Below are 15,896 nucleotides of genomic sequence, written 5' to 3'. Positions count from 1 at the left end.
TGAAACCCATGTTGTCCTGTCAACATGGGTTGAAAAGCTGCTCTGGAAGGAAAAAGTTTTTATTTCAAAAGAAACATAAATAAGCCAGCCTGCAGTTTGCAGATGCACACACAGACAAAAAACCTTCACTTTTGGAGGCATGTCCTGTATTGTCTCTGTGGTGCATTAAGAGTTTTTAATCTGTCTGACATCTATTCCTTTGTTTTCCTGTAAAGCACTCTGAATTATCCTGTGTATGATTGGAGCCAAACAAATAAACATGCCTTGCACTAAAGGTTTGTCTTTTTAAAAGCCTAACCTTTCAAGTCTATCACCATCTAGATGTCCTATGAATAGAACAAGCGACAGTGTCTTCTAAATATGGCATCTTTTCATGTTATGTCTCTGATTACATGCAGATCGTTGAAGAATTGTGTAGTGTTAACTGGATATGGCTAAAGTCTAACTCTTGTATTGGTCAGGAAATGTACACTGGAGCTTTGAACCTTAATAAGGACAAATCACAAGAGCTGACTTGCCAAACCAAAGCAAGTGGATTTTATTTACACAAGTAAGCAAAAACACAAAATGAACACATGTGAATTGTGACAGGTGATATCCAACAGGTTTAATATACTTATTAAATGTAAAAGTATGCTGTACATCAATCTACATATTTTGTGTCAAAAAACAAAAACAGTTTGAGCAAATGGAGCGACTCACAGAAACAGTGCAACTGGATCTGCACGACACTTAGAATAAATAAATGAAAAGTATAATGGCAAAGTGCAGCAACATTAAATAAAGATTATAACAGAAACTATTCAATCTAAGGCCAAACAACTTTTGACATAACTGCCATTTTCTATGTTTTACAACTGAATACAAGAAGTGAAAAAGAAGAAATCACAAAGTTACTGCAACACAATAATACTTGTATTTGTTAAAGGATGTAGAGCTTTTTTCTGCAGGTTAATAACTGCATTCCTCACTCACAACTGTGGACCGCTTTAACATGTTTACATAGTTGTTCAAAGTGACAAAGTGAGCATAAGTTTGAAAGTGATCTGAGTACAATATCTTATTAACATTGGTTAAGGAGAGAATATTTACAACATAAATCTAAGAAGTGGTTTACTGTGTGTTAGACCAGGTCAGTATGCTTAGGCTGGACACAATGAGTGAATGGTGTTAAATGTTGCTGTTTCTTCGTTTCATTTATTGTTTCCTATAGGAACTGCAGAGTTCCTGTAAGAAATAACATCTGTAGTTGGTGAAAAACCTGGGTGACTAAAATGTGCTGAATGTGCTTGATTTCCCCTAAAATATTTCTTTTCATTTCATCGTTTAAGTGGATCCGCATTTATTTGCTAGCAGTTTTTTTAAACTCCTTGCCAGGCAGGTGAGAACCTACAAAGTAAGGGGAGCAGAATGGGACAAACGCTTCTTTAGTCTTAGAAACACAAACAACTAGAAACACAAGGTAAAGCTTTAGGATAACATTTCACTCTCCAGCTCACTGTCAGCTAAAACCTTGATCATAGTACAAACATGTGACAAATATGTCACAATCTAATTCCAGACATTCAGGCCTTAAGAGATGAGCAAGCTGTTCAGCTTATATAAGGTACTTCAGATATTTGTTGTTTTCTCTCTCAATCAGTGAAACAATTTGGCACACCATTTTTAATATTGGCACCTGGAAGACCTGGAATTACTCTTAGGCTCATACGCCATGAGCATAAGAAATGAATGTTACACAGAGCATATATCATATACCTTGTAAACCTTCGGGTGTGTTCAAACAGACACACTAAAATATTAGGAGAGAAATGAAACCACAGATGGAGGCAGTGCCTGAGGAAACCCTGAAATGCTCCTTACTCTAAACACGTCCTTTAAGTTTAGATTTAATCCCAGTCGAACCGTCTACATGATGGAGTCAGGAATATTTCTCTCTGAATATACACCAAATACTCTACATTACCTCCTGCCTAAACTGATTGAAACTGTGGCTAAAGGCAGCCAGTGTTGTAAAGACGTTATTGATGTGGCATACCGCACGGCTGGTGTTTTAACTAACTGACTACTCTATTTTACTTTTTTTTAATTCTATTTATTCATATTTTACTGTATTTTGGGTTACTTGGACAAAATGATTTCCTTGTGAGATCAATAAAATGATCTTGAAAGAATGTGTTAAACAGTCCTGACTTTTAGCATGATTTGTTTATGTCAACATTTGGGTGAAGCGTATGAGCTAAAAAAGTTCAAACATTTTTTTTTTGAAAAAAAAAAAAAAAAAAGACAAAGACTGGAAAGGTAAAAAAAAAAAACCTGTTCAAGTCCATTCAGTGTTTGAAGCCTTTCATTCAAACATTCAGACATATAGACACTGGTGCCATGTCTAATTACCACTACTACACTAAAAGAAATGTAAAGTTTACTGCTTAATCTCTAGGATGGAAGGATTGTGATCAAGAATGGCCAGAATGATTTTGTCCATATATTGTCTCAGACGCAGGTTGATCTCTTCCTGTTCTTTCAGAGCGTCGACAAGCTGTAAGAGGAACAAGAGGAAGAAAGTTCAAATGATTCAGTTCTAACAAACAACAAAAAGAAGCCATCCATCAGCCTGACCTCGTCTCTCGAAGCGTTGTCGATCTCAGCAGCGAGGCACTGCGCCTTGGTGTGGCAGGAAAACAAGTTCTTTGCTTCATACAAACTCAGACTCAGAATCTGAGCGTTGAGATCGTCGTTCTGGTCTCTGAGCTTAAAGTTCTCCTGAAAGAGTTCAGGGACAACAACAGCATTTCAGCAACAGTGGGTGAAGGTTAGAATCAAACCTCACTGCAAGGAAATACGTGAGAGCAAAGATTCAAACATCTGATGAGTAAAAAATTGTTTGTCGCTAAAGACTTTATGCTTTTAATCTAAGGCGTCCTCACTGATTCTGATGCAAATAGAATCAGTGACTCTTTATGGCTGATAATAAACACTGTGTTACTGAAGCAGTAACACAGTGGGCTGTCAGCAGGATCATTCTGAGAAATATTTACAGATGATTCACTTTTTAGTGGAGTCATTTCTGATCTGAAACGCCTCAACACTGGATTGTTTTTATGTTGCCATGAAATCTGAAGCAAAGAGCGACAAAAACATTCCTATTTAAATGTACCTTTCATTGTACAAACATACAGAACCTTTTATATATGAATATTGGTTTTAATTATTTATAAATGTTTTGTCTTTTCATTAATGTTTGTTTTTAATCCAATTTTAACTTTGTGATTTAAAAGAAATCTACTCACTACAAAAACACTGATTAACTTAACAGACACAATTAAGCCTGTCACAACAAACAGTTTATTACATAATAAATTAAATTTCCATTGTGATGATTGATATTTTTTGTGTGCAATTTTGTTCACAGAAACTCTAAAATCCATTTTATTTATGGTTTCAGTTGTGTTTGGTTTCTGTGTCCTTTATATTTATTGATTTAGGTTGTGTTGTTTTATTTTGGATAGTTAAAACGTCTTTCATCTCCAGTGTGGCGTGTTTTGAACAAAATGAAAGTTTCTTATTCTCTGAGATTGTGGACTTGCATTATAATGTTACTATCAACATATAACTTGGAAATGGCCTCAAAGCAACATTATCGTTTATCGAGATCATTTGTGGGACATTTTATCATCCCCGTAAAATTTGTTAACATGACAGGCCTTTGACATAATATGAAATCAGTGAAAGTGGATTAAAATGTGACTTAACATCACAAAGACACAGGATTTTTCTCAACAAGCCGGAGTGTTTTCTGTTCATTTACCTGCTTCAGTCTCCTGACTTCATGTTCCATTTCACTCTCTCTGGTCTTGGCGTTATACTCTGACAGGCCTTTGCCTTTCCCAGGATGTTCCATTTCCAACTTGAACAGCTGCAGATGCTCCAGCTCCCGGCGCAGATCATCAATCAACTGCAAACAGAAGATACAAAATATTTGATAAAATTTTTTTTTTTTTTTTGTAGATTAATTTGAGTTAGTTCCGTTAAAAATACATTACTTTAAACCAGAGATAATTAATAACCCTAAACATCCATGTTTTTTGAAATAGTTATTAGAGGATGATGGTGTGGATGAGAGGAGGTCCTGATATGTGCAGGTGAGTCACAGGAGGGTGAAGTTCTGTTTTTCTGGGTGCAGGAGAAAAATAAAATACATTAAAGATCTGCTGTTGTTGTATCAACCTTCCAGACCTCTCCGGTCTTCTGGTTTTGTTCTGCATCACTGAGTTCCTTTAAATCTAGACTAAAAACCTTGGATTTGTTCCTGGGGACTGGGAAGCATCTCACTGTTCTGGAGGAGATAGTCTTGTCCAAACACATAATACTGCCTTCTAGACGTAGCTGGGTCCTTGTTAGCGCTTGAGTTTAATCCATTTCATATTGTATAAGAATCCTGAAGTTCCTCCTTCTCTCTCTCCTTTCTGTACTCTCATCTGATTCTGGGGTCACAATTAAGGTGTTATTTAGCCTTGCAGCTAAATCAGCTGCTCTGGGTTGTAAAATAAAGTTACATTATGATAGCTATGCATCATGACAACTTTGCAAAAGCAAAAATGTAGCAGCAAAAGTCTCTCCAGCTGCATAATATCCAAATCAGAACAAAGAATCTTTATCAAAAGCAATGTTTCAACCAGACAAACTAAACAGGAAAAGCTTTAAGGAGAACAAGTCACAAGACTTGTAGACAGATCTACTTCAACAATAAGAGAGAACGACGGCCTCACCTCCTGCATGGCCTCTTTTTCTTTCTGAAACGCGTGGCGGTTGTGCCAGAGCTTATCCATGATCTTTCTGTACAGGTCCACCTCATCCTTCAGCCTCAGACTGGTGTCCTCCAGTTTGTCCGTCATCCTTTGCTTTTCCTGCAGAGTGAACAGGAAGACTAAGTCAGGAAGACTGAATGTGACAGAGAAAACACTACTATTTACCTAAACCTTAAAAGTGAAGCAAAAAGCATGTTTCACAGGGACGGTGTTCTTTTCTTGGTAAATCCTGTGAAAATAGATCTGATGTATAACAGAGCTGCAGTTTTACTCTGAGAAGTAGTTGCTATAATGAGCTCAGCAGATGCACAGGTCCACCAGGTGTTTACTAATTGTTGCTGGCTAGTCTGAAGGCGCTGAGTGGGAGAGTTGTAGGGGAGGCCTGCTCTGTGAGGCAGAAGCTCAGAAGCTTGGAGCTGCAGCTCTGAGGAGGAGCTGCGTCTTCAAGGCGGAGATAGATCCACCCAGGTGTTTAACACAGCTAAATGGTTGCCATGGAGATTAAAGGATTTCTCAAACATGAACGACAGAATCAAGGCAACACTCCAGGTATGTTTTTGATGAGGGAATAACTCTTTGGTTAATACTCATATTATCCTTCTCTTCAATTTGTCATGACTCACATCAGACACTAACCGCATCTGTCAAAACACAAACGCTCAGAGTGATGGAGGCAAAGGTGAAAGAGAGGAGAGAAGAAAATAGACATAGACGGCAACTGATATCACCCACACAAGATCTTCTAATATCATGCATCCTTAATAAGAACATGAAATCTCAGATACAGAAACAAACATGCATGTGACATTCACTAGAAGAGGTAAGATCAGAGCAGATTAATGGTAAGCAAGATGTCAGGAGTGCAGCATAACTGAAAGCGCTATTCAAGTTATCTGCTGAAAATTCTTGTTATTTTTTTCATTTTGCAATACTGTATATATCACAATGGTAGAAAAATGGCAACATCAGTTTTTTTTCAGTGTCCTGCAGCCCGGGCCTGTCCTCAGTTTGACTCACCTGGTCCAGCTTCTCAGACTGAGACTTGAGTCTGCTCACATTTACGCTCATGTCTCCATTCTCCTCTTCTAACTGCTGGACCCTGTGCACAAGTTTGCATAGAAATTAAAATCACTCATTTTAGTTTGGGCATACTCTCCCTTTCGCACTGAGCCCATTCAATAGACTGGTTATTAATAAGGACAAATAAATATATTTATTTTTCATGTGTTTTTGCAATTCAAAATGTGAAGCAAAAACTAAATAAAAAGCATACATTTGAAACATAAAATATTTTTTGGCCTTCATGTAAAAACTCTATAGGTGATGGAAACTACTACTGTCCATCTCTACAGTAGAGGCAGCATCATGATGTGGGGATGTGGGGGACTCAAAATGAATGTTTGAGTCAGTCTGACAATAATTCATGTTTTAGGCTGTGCTGAAGTCTCCTCTGCAGCGTGCTTGTAGGTTACCGGCAACAGAGCAGATCTATCTCTGTGTTTCTGTCTCTCTCCATCTTGCTGTAAGCCTCACGGTGGCGCTTCATCTCCTCCCCCAGCGTCTCTGCTGCCTTTGTCTCAGCATCCTTCACCTGCTCTTCCAGCTCATGCACCCTGAGAGGCAAACCGTTGCATACTGACCGAACATGTATAACATAAAACTAGATCTGCGTGAGTTAAGATGAGTCACAGGAGCTAAAAACTCCAGCATGCACTGGATGTTTCTCCTACCTGTGGACCAGGTGGGTGTTCTCGTGTTTGAGTTTAGACTTTAGGTCACTGTTGGCCAAACTGTCACTCTCCAACTCAGTCACCTTCTTCTCCAGATAACTGACCTGAGTGACAAAAGCAGAGGAATCACAATCCATGTTACTTATTCAGTCAAATATCAAGGATGTTCTGCATACAATTAGTGTATGTGCCATGTGACATAGATGGAAATATTAATAATAAACTAAGTATTCATAAAGTAGAATTGGCCAGAATTGGTAAAATAACTTCCTTAGAACACAATGTCTTATAATTGCATATGAGGAAATCTAAAATCTAACTTCATTTGTGTGTGTGTGTGTGTGTGTGTGTGTGGGCGCATGTGGGGTGGGGTGGGCGTGTGTGTGTGTACTTTGTCTGTGATGTCGAGGTCACAGGAGTCGATGCTGTCTGTGAACAGGTCCTCTGTGCTGCTGCCCTGACTGGAGCCAAAAACTCCGAGGTTGGCCTGGAACAGCTGACTGCAGAGACACCAAGACAAAAATACCTGATCACTCATTACACAGAGAACACTGCTACATCTCACATCTGCAACAAAAAGGTAAGGTTAGCTCCTCAGGGTCACTCACCGTCCAAACGCTGTGCTGGAGATCTTCTTGTTAGGACTGAAACACAAAGCAGAATGTGAGTCAAGCTAACCATGACAGGTTTTAAATGGCCTGCTTTAAAAAAGAGAACAATGCTGCTCTGACAAATACAACCACTCTAGTCTTTATGTTTGTCTTACAATGACTATTCTGCAGTCAACAATTTATGTTTCAATTCCTTTACAATGTCAGTTTAGCAAGTACTGCCTGGTACCTGGTCTGAAATTAGTTGCCATAGGTCCAAGTCTGGCTTAATTTAGAGCAATAAATGCTTCACATGGGTTTAGTGTTGATGGCTTCACATCTCCTACAGTAAATCTGTGATGATAATGCTGAGTCAGCAGTCAGGGTGTTATGGTAGTGGTTCTGGTTAAAAGTAAATCTACAATCCAAGGTGCGAGTGCAATGCAATTTTCTATTTTCGTCTACCTGTTTGCCTTGAGGTTTCGAAGACGAGCCTCCAGGTCATTGAGAAGATTCACTTTCTTGCAGCACTGAGAACAGTAGATGTCGAGCAGATCGCTGTTGTACAGCTGCTGCATCTTCTGAGGAGTATGACCAGCACTGTGTTTGGAAAAACAAGATCAACACATAACACAGGACCAATAAACCAGACAAAACCTTCCATAGATACCAACAAAACAAACCAAACAGTCATTTTTACTCAAAAAAGAGCGAAAGAGATGAAGAAAGTAAAAGTAAAAGTAAAAGTAACAGAAAGGAGGCTCTAATTAGGCTCTAATCTCCATTAAAATGTGCACAAAACTTTGTTTACATTATGCTGATGTCACAAAAGCATAATTCTGTGATTCTATCAAAAAGGACATGCAATTAAAATCACACGTGAATACGTTTGTTCACGTGATAAGTCATTTAAAAACAAGCTGTGCCATCATCCTCCAACTACTTCCTGCCATCTTCAGATGCACCAGTGGTAACATCTGGTTGTTGGTCATGTGACTCATGTGATAATAAAAGTGTTTCCTTTGGAGTTTTGCAAGATTAACCAATTTTGATAAGGCTAAAAACCACCTCATCCTAGTGTCAAAACTTTTTATAAAAAAAAACAAAAAGTTTTTTTTTTAAATTGCCACGTTTCCATTTAGCAAATTTATTTTTGAAAAGTTAAATTGCGCAATTATATGGTCAATGGAAATGACTAAAAGAAAGAAACAAAAAGAGATGTAGGTAGACATTTAGAGGAAAACTGAATTTACTTATTACAACATCTGAGGAGCTGCTTGGTGCTCATTCAGGCTGAAGGTGTTAAAAGTGACTAGCACCTTCTTCCCTTGAATCTGCCCTGTGCTTCAGCATCACAGCATCTGCTTCACAACTTTTCAACAGTTCCAGAAGGAATGTTCTGGAATGTTCAGTCCTTTTTAGCTTCCATTCTAACAAATGTGTTCAAAATTATATTAGACCAAATTAAAGATTGTGATTTGTTTGTATTTCCAGACAAAATCCAAACCTGGAAGGGAGTGAGGAACCCAGGTCAGAGAAGCCATTGGTCCTGCTGTCGTCTTCAGGGCAAGGGCTGCTGGGGCTGAAGTCCACATCCACCCCCTCACCATAGTCCTCAAACTGCTCCTCTCTGGGGACGGCAGGGGCCAACGCCGATCCAGTCACGTGTCTGTGGCTGCAGAGCACCAGCTTCAGTCAGGACACGCTTTGCTAAGTTCCAAACGGTCACTTGGTATTTGGAACTGACCTGTCCTGTGATGTCTCTTGGGAGTCAGAGCTGTGGGTGTTTTCAGCAACGCTGTCCATGTCACACTCTGCCTCAGCTCCACGCCTCACGTTGTACATGCTGCATTCTGGGTAAGATCGCCTACATGTGATGATAGGAGGGCTGAGCTGCACCTCACCATTCTGCAAACATACAGAATTAAATATATTGTTATGTCAAAATAACAGCAATAATATTAGTAGGTGAGGTTTTTTCTTTAGTTTTGTTTTATGTTATTTCTATAACATAACTGCAGATCATATAGTTTACATGGAACTGAGAAGATTTAGATCATGATTATAAAGACTTTTATGATAATAAATTAGAATTAATATTTGCAAAGATAGCAGTGCAATACAATACCACAGCTTATGTATAATATAGACTCAAGATTCCAAGTGATGAAATTATGGATTTGTGGTCTGCAAGTATGGGGAGTATAAATGTACAAAATTGATCTTTCTAAAATGAATCAAACTGAATTTGTCTGTATGTAAACAGTTTTCGACTGGACCCATTTATTTTGTTTACTTGGTGACCTGACACACCTGAATTAAAATACTATTTCAGAATCTTCTTTCTTTCAGTGGTCTGAGTCTGTTAAATGACAGAGACCACAGTTTGTTGTGGTGGTTCGTGGATCTGTAAGGTGAGGCTGATGGAAATGGCTGGAAGCTGTTGATGGTTTATGGATTTTCGACTCATCTGCCATGACCTGCCGCAGTTCGGCCTAATCAACAGGATTAATTGACAATACCCATTTATTCCAGAAAAAACTGGCTTAAAGCTGACTTCACTTCAAGTTGGATCAAAGTTGATGATGACGCTGTAGTTCTAGTTATTGTTTGGCTATGACAACATCACTATATTCATTTGATGAGTTATTAATCTGTTGGTTTATCAGACAGGGTAGCATGGACTATGCCCCAGATACAAACATTAATAATACATGCATCTGTCTGGGCTCACTCTGCTGAAGGCCACGCCTAATCTAATGCAACAAAGGACTTTCATATTTATAACTGGTTACTTTGGGTTTTATTTAACTATTATAAGGCCATATTTGTTTTTTTTTAAGAAAATGCTGGACAGTTTTCACTACCGGACTGCTTTCTAGTCATTAAAGCATATTTTGTTTGTGATGAAAAGGTGTGTGGCACATAAAGAACTATAAAATGCTGGAAATGCTCTATTTTTATATTTACAAAATGCATTAGAAATCCATCTAATATTAAAATAAATATAGTAAATTAGCCAGAAAAATCTGTTCTGCAGGATATTTAGAGATTATTAGAGAAACTGGAGCGACATAACTGAAGGCAAACTTTCATAATGCCAATGCTTTTTAGGTTACTGGCTATACTTTAGCTTTGCATTTCTCATTAGCCAATATGAGCATTATATACATGTCCCCGAGCAGAGACTGGTATTGTCTTAACAACAAAGCTGGAGGTCAGAGTTAGGCTCAGGTATCATCAATAATTGTATTTGTAGTGGTTATTTAACACCAGTTCATCTGGACGGAGCATCCAAAAAGCTTTCAGTGGTTGAATCACATGTCTAAGGTCTAAATTCAGCCATGTTTGTTTAAAATATGAGAAGCTAAGTGAAAGATTCAGAGATCACATTTCTAAATATGTCTGAGAAAAGAACTCTTAGAAAACATTTTGGTGAGCCTGGTAGTCATTTATATGGTGATTCTCTTCAAAACAAATCAAGTCATGTGAGCGCTGTGAAACGTCTTTGGTTAAAATGTGTGGATTTTGCATGTTGTCCTGCATAATGTTAGAGGGATAGGGATTTCCAACAATCTGACAGAAAATTAGATTTCTTCATTAAAATGTTTGCATCTCATCAGCACACTCAGGTACGACTTGACAACATGCATCTCTTTAGTTTCACACCCAATTTAATCACTGGAAGTGAATATACATTTTAAATCTAATATTTACTCACTATTACCAATAAGAATTTCCAGATGCACACCAAATACACTCATTTATTCATTCATGCCAACATTTACAACACTTGAACAATTGTTGCATCACTTTGTTAGAGGATCTTTGTCAGAACAAGGCTACACCTCCGTCTCTCTCACTTGTCCTCCTGTTGCTAAGCAACTGTGTAGCTGAGCTGAACTCTTGCAGGGCTGAGCAACTGTCACACCACAGCGAAAACATTATGTTTTAAAGTCAATCCACATTAACTCTATCTTTTAAGAGTCAGATAGACGTTGGTGTTCAAACATACTCCTAACACAACAGCAGCAGTCTGATACGGGCCAACATTGTACCGAACCGTCATGATGAAGAACGGGCCGATGCTCTAGTTGACGTGTTTGAAGGACAAGCAGACACTCTCTGGATAAAGTGTTTCATTTCTGTGTCCCACAGCTGTGTTTTCTTACGTTTGGACCATTAGCACAAAGGCTTTACCTGATAAACGTAGCCGTTGTCTGTCACTGACTGGTGCTGGGATGTCTGACTCCGAGGGATAACCGCCATCTTTAATATCTCCTCAAAACCTGCAGCAGCAACGGAAGGATTGAAGAGGAACGAGTTGGAGATAAAGGAATTACTTTTCAGAAATGTAAGAAGAGGTAATAGTGTAAATACAATAGACTGTACAGCTTAATGTACACACACCTGATGGCAAGACTGCATTCCTTTAGTGTAATTATTTCAATTTAAGGCAACAATCTGAAGTCCAAATCCCATTTCTATGGACCCTGTGCAACATTTAGGATTCCACACAAACTGAACTTCAGCACCAAAATTCAATTAAGCCAAATAATCCAGACCCTGACGCTGGAGAGCGACTCTCCATCCACATGTTAGATGATCAGTATCATGTCTTCTTATAGAATATAGAATAGAATTACTTTATTCATCCCAGCAGGGAAATTATTTCGCAGTTACAGCAGCATAGAGACAAGACACACAACAACCACCACTGAGTAGCAATTGTAGACAAAATAAAAATAAAAATAAAATATAACATGCTGTCAATATAAATGCTGTTAGATCCACACCAGATCTTTGAGATTCCCGTTCCGTTTGGCAGTAACTCAGCTGAATGACCAGGTTACTGAGGTTAATCATCATTTATTTATGATTTCAAATAGAGCCAGGTTGGTCTGAATAATGTTTTCCCCCTTAATAAATGAAGCAATTATTTAAAACCTGCTCTGTATTTTTCTTTCTCTGGTATTCTAATCTATTTTATGATCTTAAATTGCCTAATATACTACTGCCAACAGAAGGTGATTGTATTGCCTTCTGCAGAATGACATGACGATGTCTAGCTCTAAATCTGTGGCTAGGTCAGACGCTCCAGAGCTCACACAGGTTTTCTGTTCCCTACTTTGTTCCCAGGACAACAAGTATGTATGTGGGATGAACAACCACAGGTCAAAACAGGGCAGTGCTGTTGTGTTTTACAGCCTCTGACTGTCTTCCTTGGTACTTGGTACTTGGTACTTATTATCTATTGATAAATAATAAATACAGATGGAAGTCATTCGAGTACCATCAGTGACAGAAGTGGTCTTACCTTTGATAGCGAACACTGCATGGCAGAACTCTTTGAAGTTGATTTTGCCGTGAGCATTGGGACACAGGTGCTTAGTCAGCTTTTTGACCTGCAACAACAGACAGGTTCACTTTTCTGTAAATGGAAATAGCGGTTCACATTTCGATTGAACGCATGATGATCAAAATTTATCACCAAAACCTGACAACCTTAATGCTTTCATGAGTCGATATAGACATGCTGCTGAGCGATGTGTCTCTGTCTCTCAGCTAATTTAAAGGTTGCTAAGTAAAAACTGAATCTTAAAGGTAAATGTATGACAGCAATAATTAAAACTCAGGTGTTTTGTATGCAAGTACAGCAACATTCATTATGAGGTTTCTCATAAAATTTGCTTAACTCAAGCTGTCATCTAAGAACGCTCACACAACATGGCTGTATGTAAAAGCTTTCATACACAACTCTGTCACCTGACATACATTTGATCAAATATCTGTATACATTTCTCTGTTATGTGACTTTTTATTTTTATTTGTTTTACTTACAAAAAGCAAATTAAGGGAAAGAGAATAAGCTAATCTCCTAAAGATTAACAGGTAACATACATGTGATGCATGACCTTGAAATATTAAAATGTAAAGCAATAAAATACAATATAACAAACACCCCAGATCTGACCTTTCATAAACATTTCATCATTTTCATCAAGGATTTTTTTAAAATGCTGTCCCTAAGACTATAACTGATAAGATTACCTGCAGATGATGTTTTAAAGCTGGGAAAAACAGCTGACACCTTGAAATTGGGTCTCTGTCTCTTTAAGAAGCACCTGCTCTTTCTCACACTGGCCCTTCAGCGCTGTTCTTAAGAGCATTGGACTGAGAAGTCAAATGTATAATGAGCTCAGCAGGCTAACAGTTCCACCAGGTATTTGCTAATTACTGCTGCTGCCGCTAGTCTGGAGGAGCTGCATGTGGTTGTGGTGATCTGTGAGGTGGAAGTTTGGCTGAGGACTGCAACTCTGATGAGGAGCTTTGTGGAAATAGTCAGTGCTTTGTGAGAGGAAGCATTTGGTTCCCATTCAACGATTCCTCAAACATGCATGAAGGAATCAAAGCAACTCTCCAGGCATGTTTTTGATGAGGGAATAACATTATACCATGACATAATATTTAAACTTTCTATGACTTCTGAAATGTGTAAAATATGGCAGAATCTGCTGCAGAGCTTAGAATGTGACATTTTCCATATGTCATGAAATATAACAGAACCAGGTAATTAATTAGATCCACCGAAGCTGTTTTTGTTCTGGCAAAAACAGCTTTCAACAGTTTAATATTCAACTGCTTTTCTCTTGAAACCTGAAATACATACCTAGGAAATGTTTGAACAATTCTATAAACTAGCATTGCCTTTGACCTCATGGTAGTACTAGGTACAATCTGTTGGAGTCGGGTTTGTTGTAACAGTAAGAAAAAGAGCAAAGTAATAGAATATAAATTGTATTATACTCAGATTCAGAGGGCTGGCTGCATATAATTCATTCATAATGCTAATAGTGTCATTGTTTGTTATAGTGATAAGGTGACACATGATAAAAAAATAGGACAGAATACTGGGAACCCTGCATTAATTACATGGAGTGTGATTAATTAGACCCTAACCCTGATTAATACAGTCCAGGATCCTCAGACTCCTTCATATCTGTGGTCAACAGAACATCATCTTATTCCATTTTTTATGGACAGAGGACAAATGACCAGGCATCGAGGTCGTGGTGGTGCTGGAAGTAGTCCTAGAAAATCTTCCTGATGCTAGAAGCTCTCCAGCAGCACCTGTCAAGGTTTATGACAGGCTGTCCAGATACCAAGCTCTGGACTCCATTATTCTCCGACTAGCCACAGAGAAAATGTTGGGATGCTTTTTAAGGTAATAATATTTGTTAGCGAGTCTTTTATCCTCAACTAACCCACCTTGTCTCTTCCATTCTCCTCTGCTCACCTCGTCTCCTTGACCGAACTGAAGCCCAAGGTCCATCAAGTGCTCCACCCGGATGAAGCCGTCAGCATCCTCGTCACAGACATCAAAAACCTCCTTCAGCCGCTTCAGAAACTGCAGCAGCGGGTCCTGGTCGGGGAGACCCTGCCGCTCCATCGTTGGCGGTTCTCTGACGGTGGTTTCAAATGTCAGGTTTAACTGAAGAGAGTCGCTTTGTCGGTCGCCATCGTCCTTCCAGTCCTCAGCTCCGCCGGACTGACTGGCGCTGCCACTGCTGCCTGTGACGTCAGCCGCGTCGAATGCTCGAAAGACGCGAGAAGGTCCGGAAAAGCACGAGGACTCACGATCTGAACAGAAGGGATTCTGTCGCCGATGAGCTGCCTAGCAACAACCCAGATGTATCAGCATCCGCCTTCTTCTGTGGTGTGAAACGGAGTGGCTGGCTATTTTTTAGAAGTATCAGTTCTGAATATCATCGGACAAAAAAAAAAAAAAGTTAATCGTGTTGTTTTATATTTTATACGTAAACACAGGTCACTGCCATTAACTTTACTAATATGTATCACTTAGAATAAAAATAACATCCTACCACTCGATAATATAAAACAAAACAAAAAAAGTTTAAACATCTTGGTTCTATCACATGACGAAATTAATTTAAAAGCAAAAACGGGATAAAACTGGTGATTTTGAAAATGTTGTCCTCCATAATGTTTTGATAAACTACAGTACACAGAATTAAAAACTGCTAATTCAACTATTTTAAATAACAGTTTTTGAAAGGAAAAATCTCAATTTAATTAAAAAATACTTTATTAATCCCAGAGGGAAATTAAATGTAACATATATATTTCCTCAGTTGTTGTAGGTGATGATTTGAGAATGAGATTAGCCTGATGATGTTTTACCTCACCAGTGGGTTATATGGCAAATATGTCAAATTGTTTTTAACACTAAGAATATTAAAAACATCAGGTAATTTGTTCAAGCCCTTAGAGTAAAACAATACATATTCAGTGCAAAGAACATTGGTGACAAATTAGATTCTGTTCTGTTCACTGGAAGAGCATCAGGGCTGATCTTCCTCCAAGGCAGGCCTTGTACAGGTTTATGGTCAAGAAAAGGGCCATCAGTACTCCTGCAGACCACCCACATCCTGGACACAAACTGTTTAGACTTTTACCGTCAGGTGGCTTTATAGAGTATTATTTGCAAAAACAAGCTGCTGCAGAGGCAGTTTCTCTCTGCCTCTGCTTGGCGTGGAAAATAAAACAGGACACGAGAAATAAAGACAAACTGCAATATACTCTCCTAAACCCTAATATTCAATTCATGAAGTAAAACAAGTTTTAAAATGTCAAACATCAAGGATGTCCTTGAAGAATACTTAACGTGTCCAGGTCGATACCATGCATACTGCACCAAATCAACCTTCCCGTGTTCCTTTACTGTCAACACAGATCATATATAGATA

The 15,896-nt window shown here is 38.5% G+C and overlaps 1 protein-coding gene across 1 annotated transcript; it reads right to left on the bottom strand.

Moving 5' to 3' along the window:
- Positions 1-510: 510 nt before the first annotated feature.
- Positions 511-14,712, bottom strand: LOC102221351 (rab11 family-interacting protein 4A-like). Its single transcript, XM_005812968.2, has 15 exons — positions 14,426-14,712; positions 12,446-12,533; positions 11,329-11,417; positions 8,876-9,036; positions 8,636-8,803; positions 7,594-7,728; positions 7,147-7,182; positions 6,930-7,038; positions 6,539-6,642; positions 6,281-6,421; positions 5,826-5,907; positions 4,770-4,907; positions 3,809-3,955; positions 2,620-2,763; positions 511-2,539 (listed from the first exon to the last, which is right to left on the bottom strand). Exons 1-15 carry the CDS (start codon positions 14,576-14,578, stop codon positions 2,423-2,425), a joined length of 1,812 nt encoding a protein of 603 aa, XP_005813025.1. The 5' UTR covers positions 14,579-14,712; the 3' UTR covers positions 511-2,422.
- Between the last annotated feature and the right edge of the window lie 1,184 nt (positions 14,713-15,896).

This window comes from Xiphophorus maculatus, chromosome 16 (assembly GCF_002775205.1).
Source record: "Xiphophorus maculatus strain JP 163 A chromosome 16, X_maculatus-5.0-male, whole genome shotgun sequence".
NCBI lineage: Eukaryota > Metazoa > Chordata > Actinopteri > Cyprinodontiformes > Poeciliidae > Xiphophorus > Xiphophorus maculatus.
Note: the sequence above shows the minus strand (reverse complement) of the source record. Positions and strands in the feature narration are given on the sequence as shown.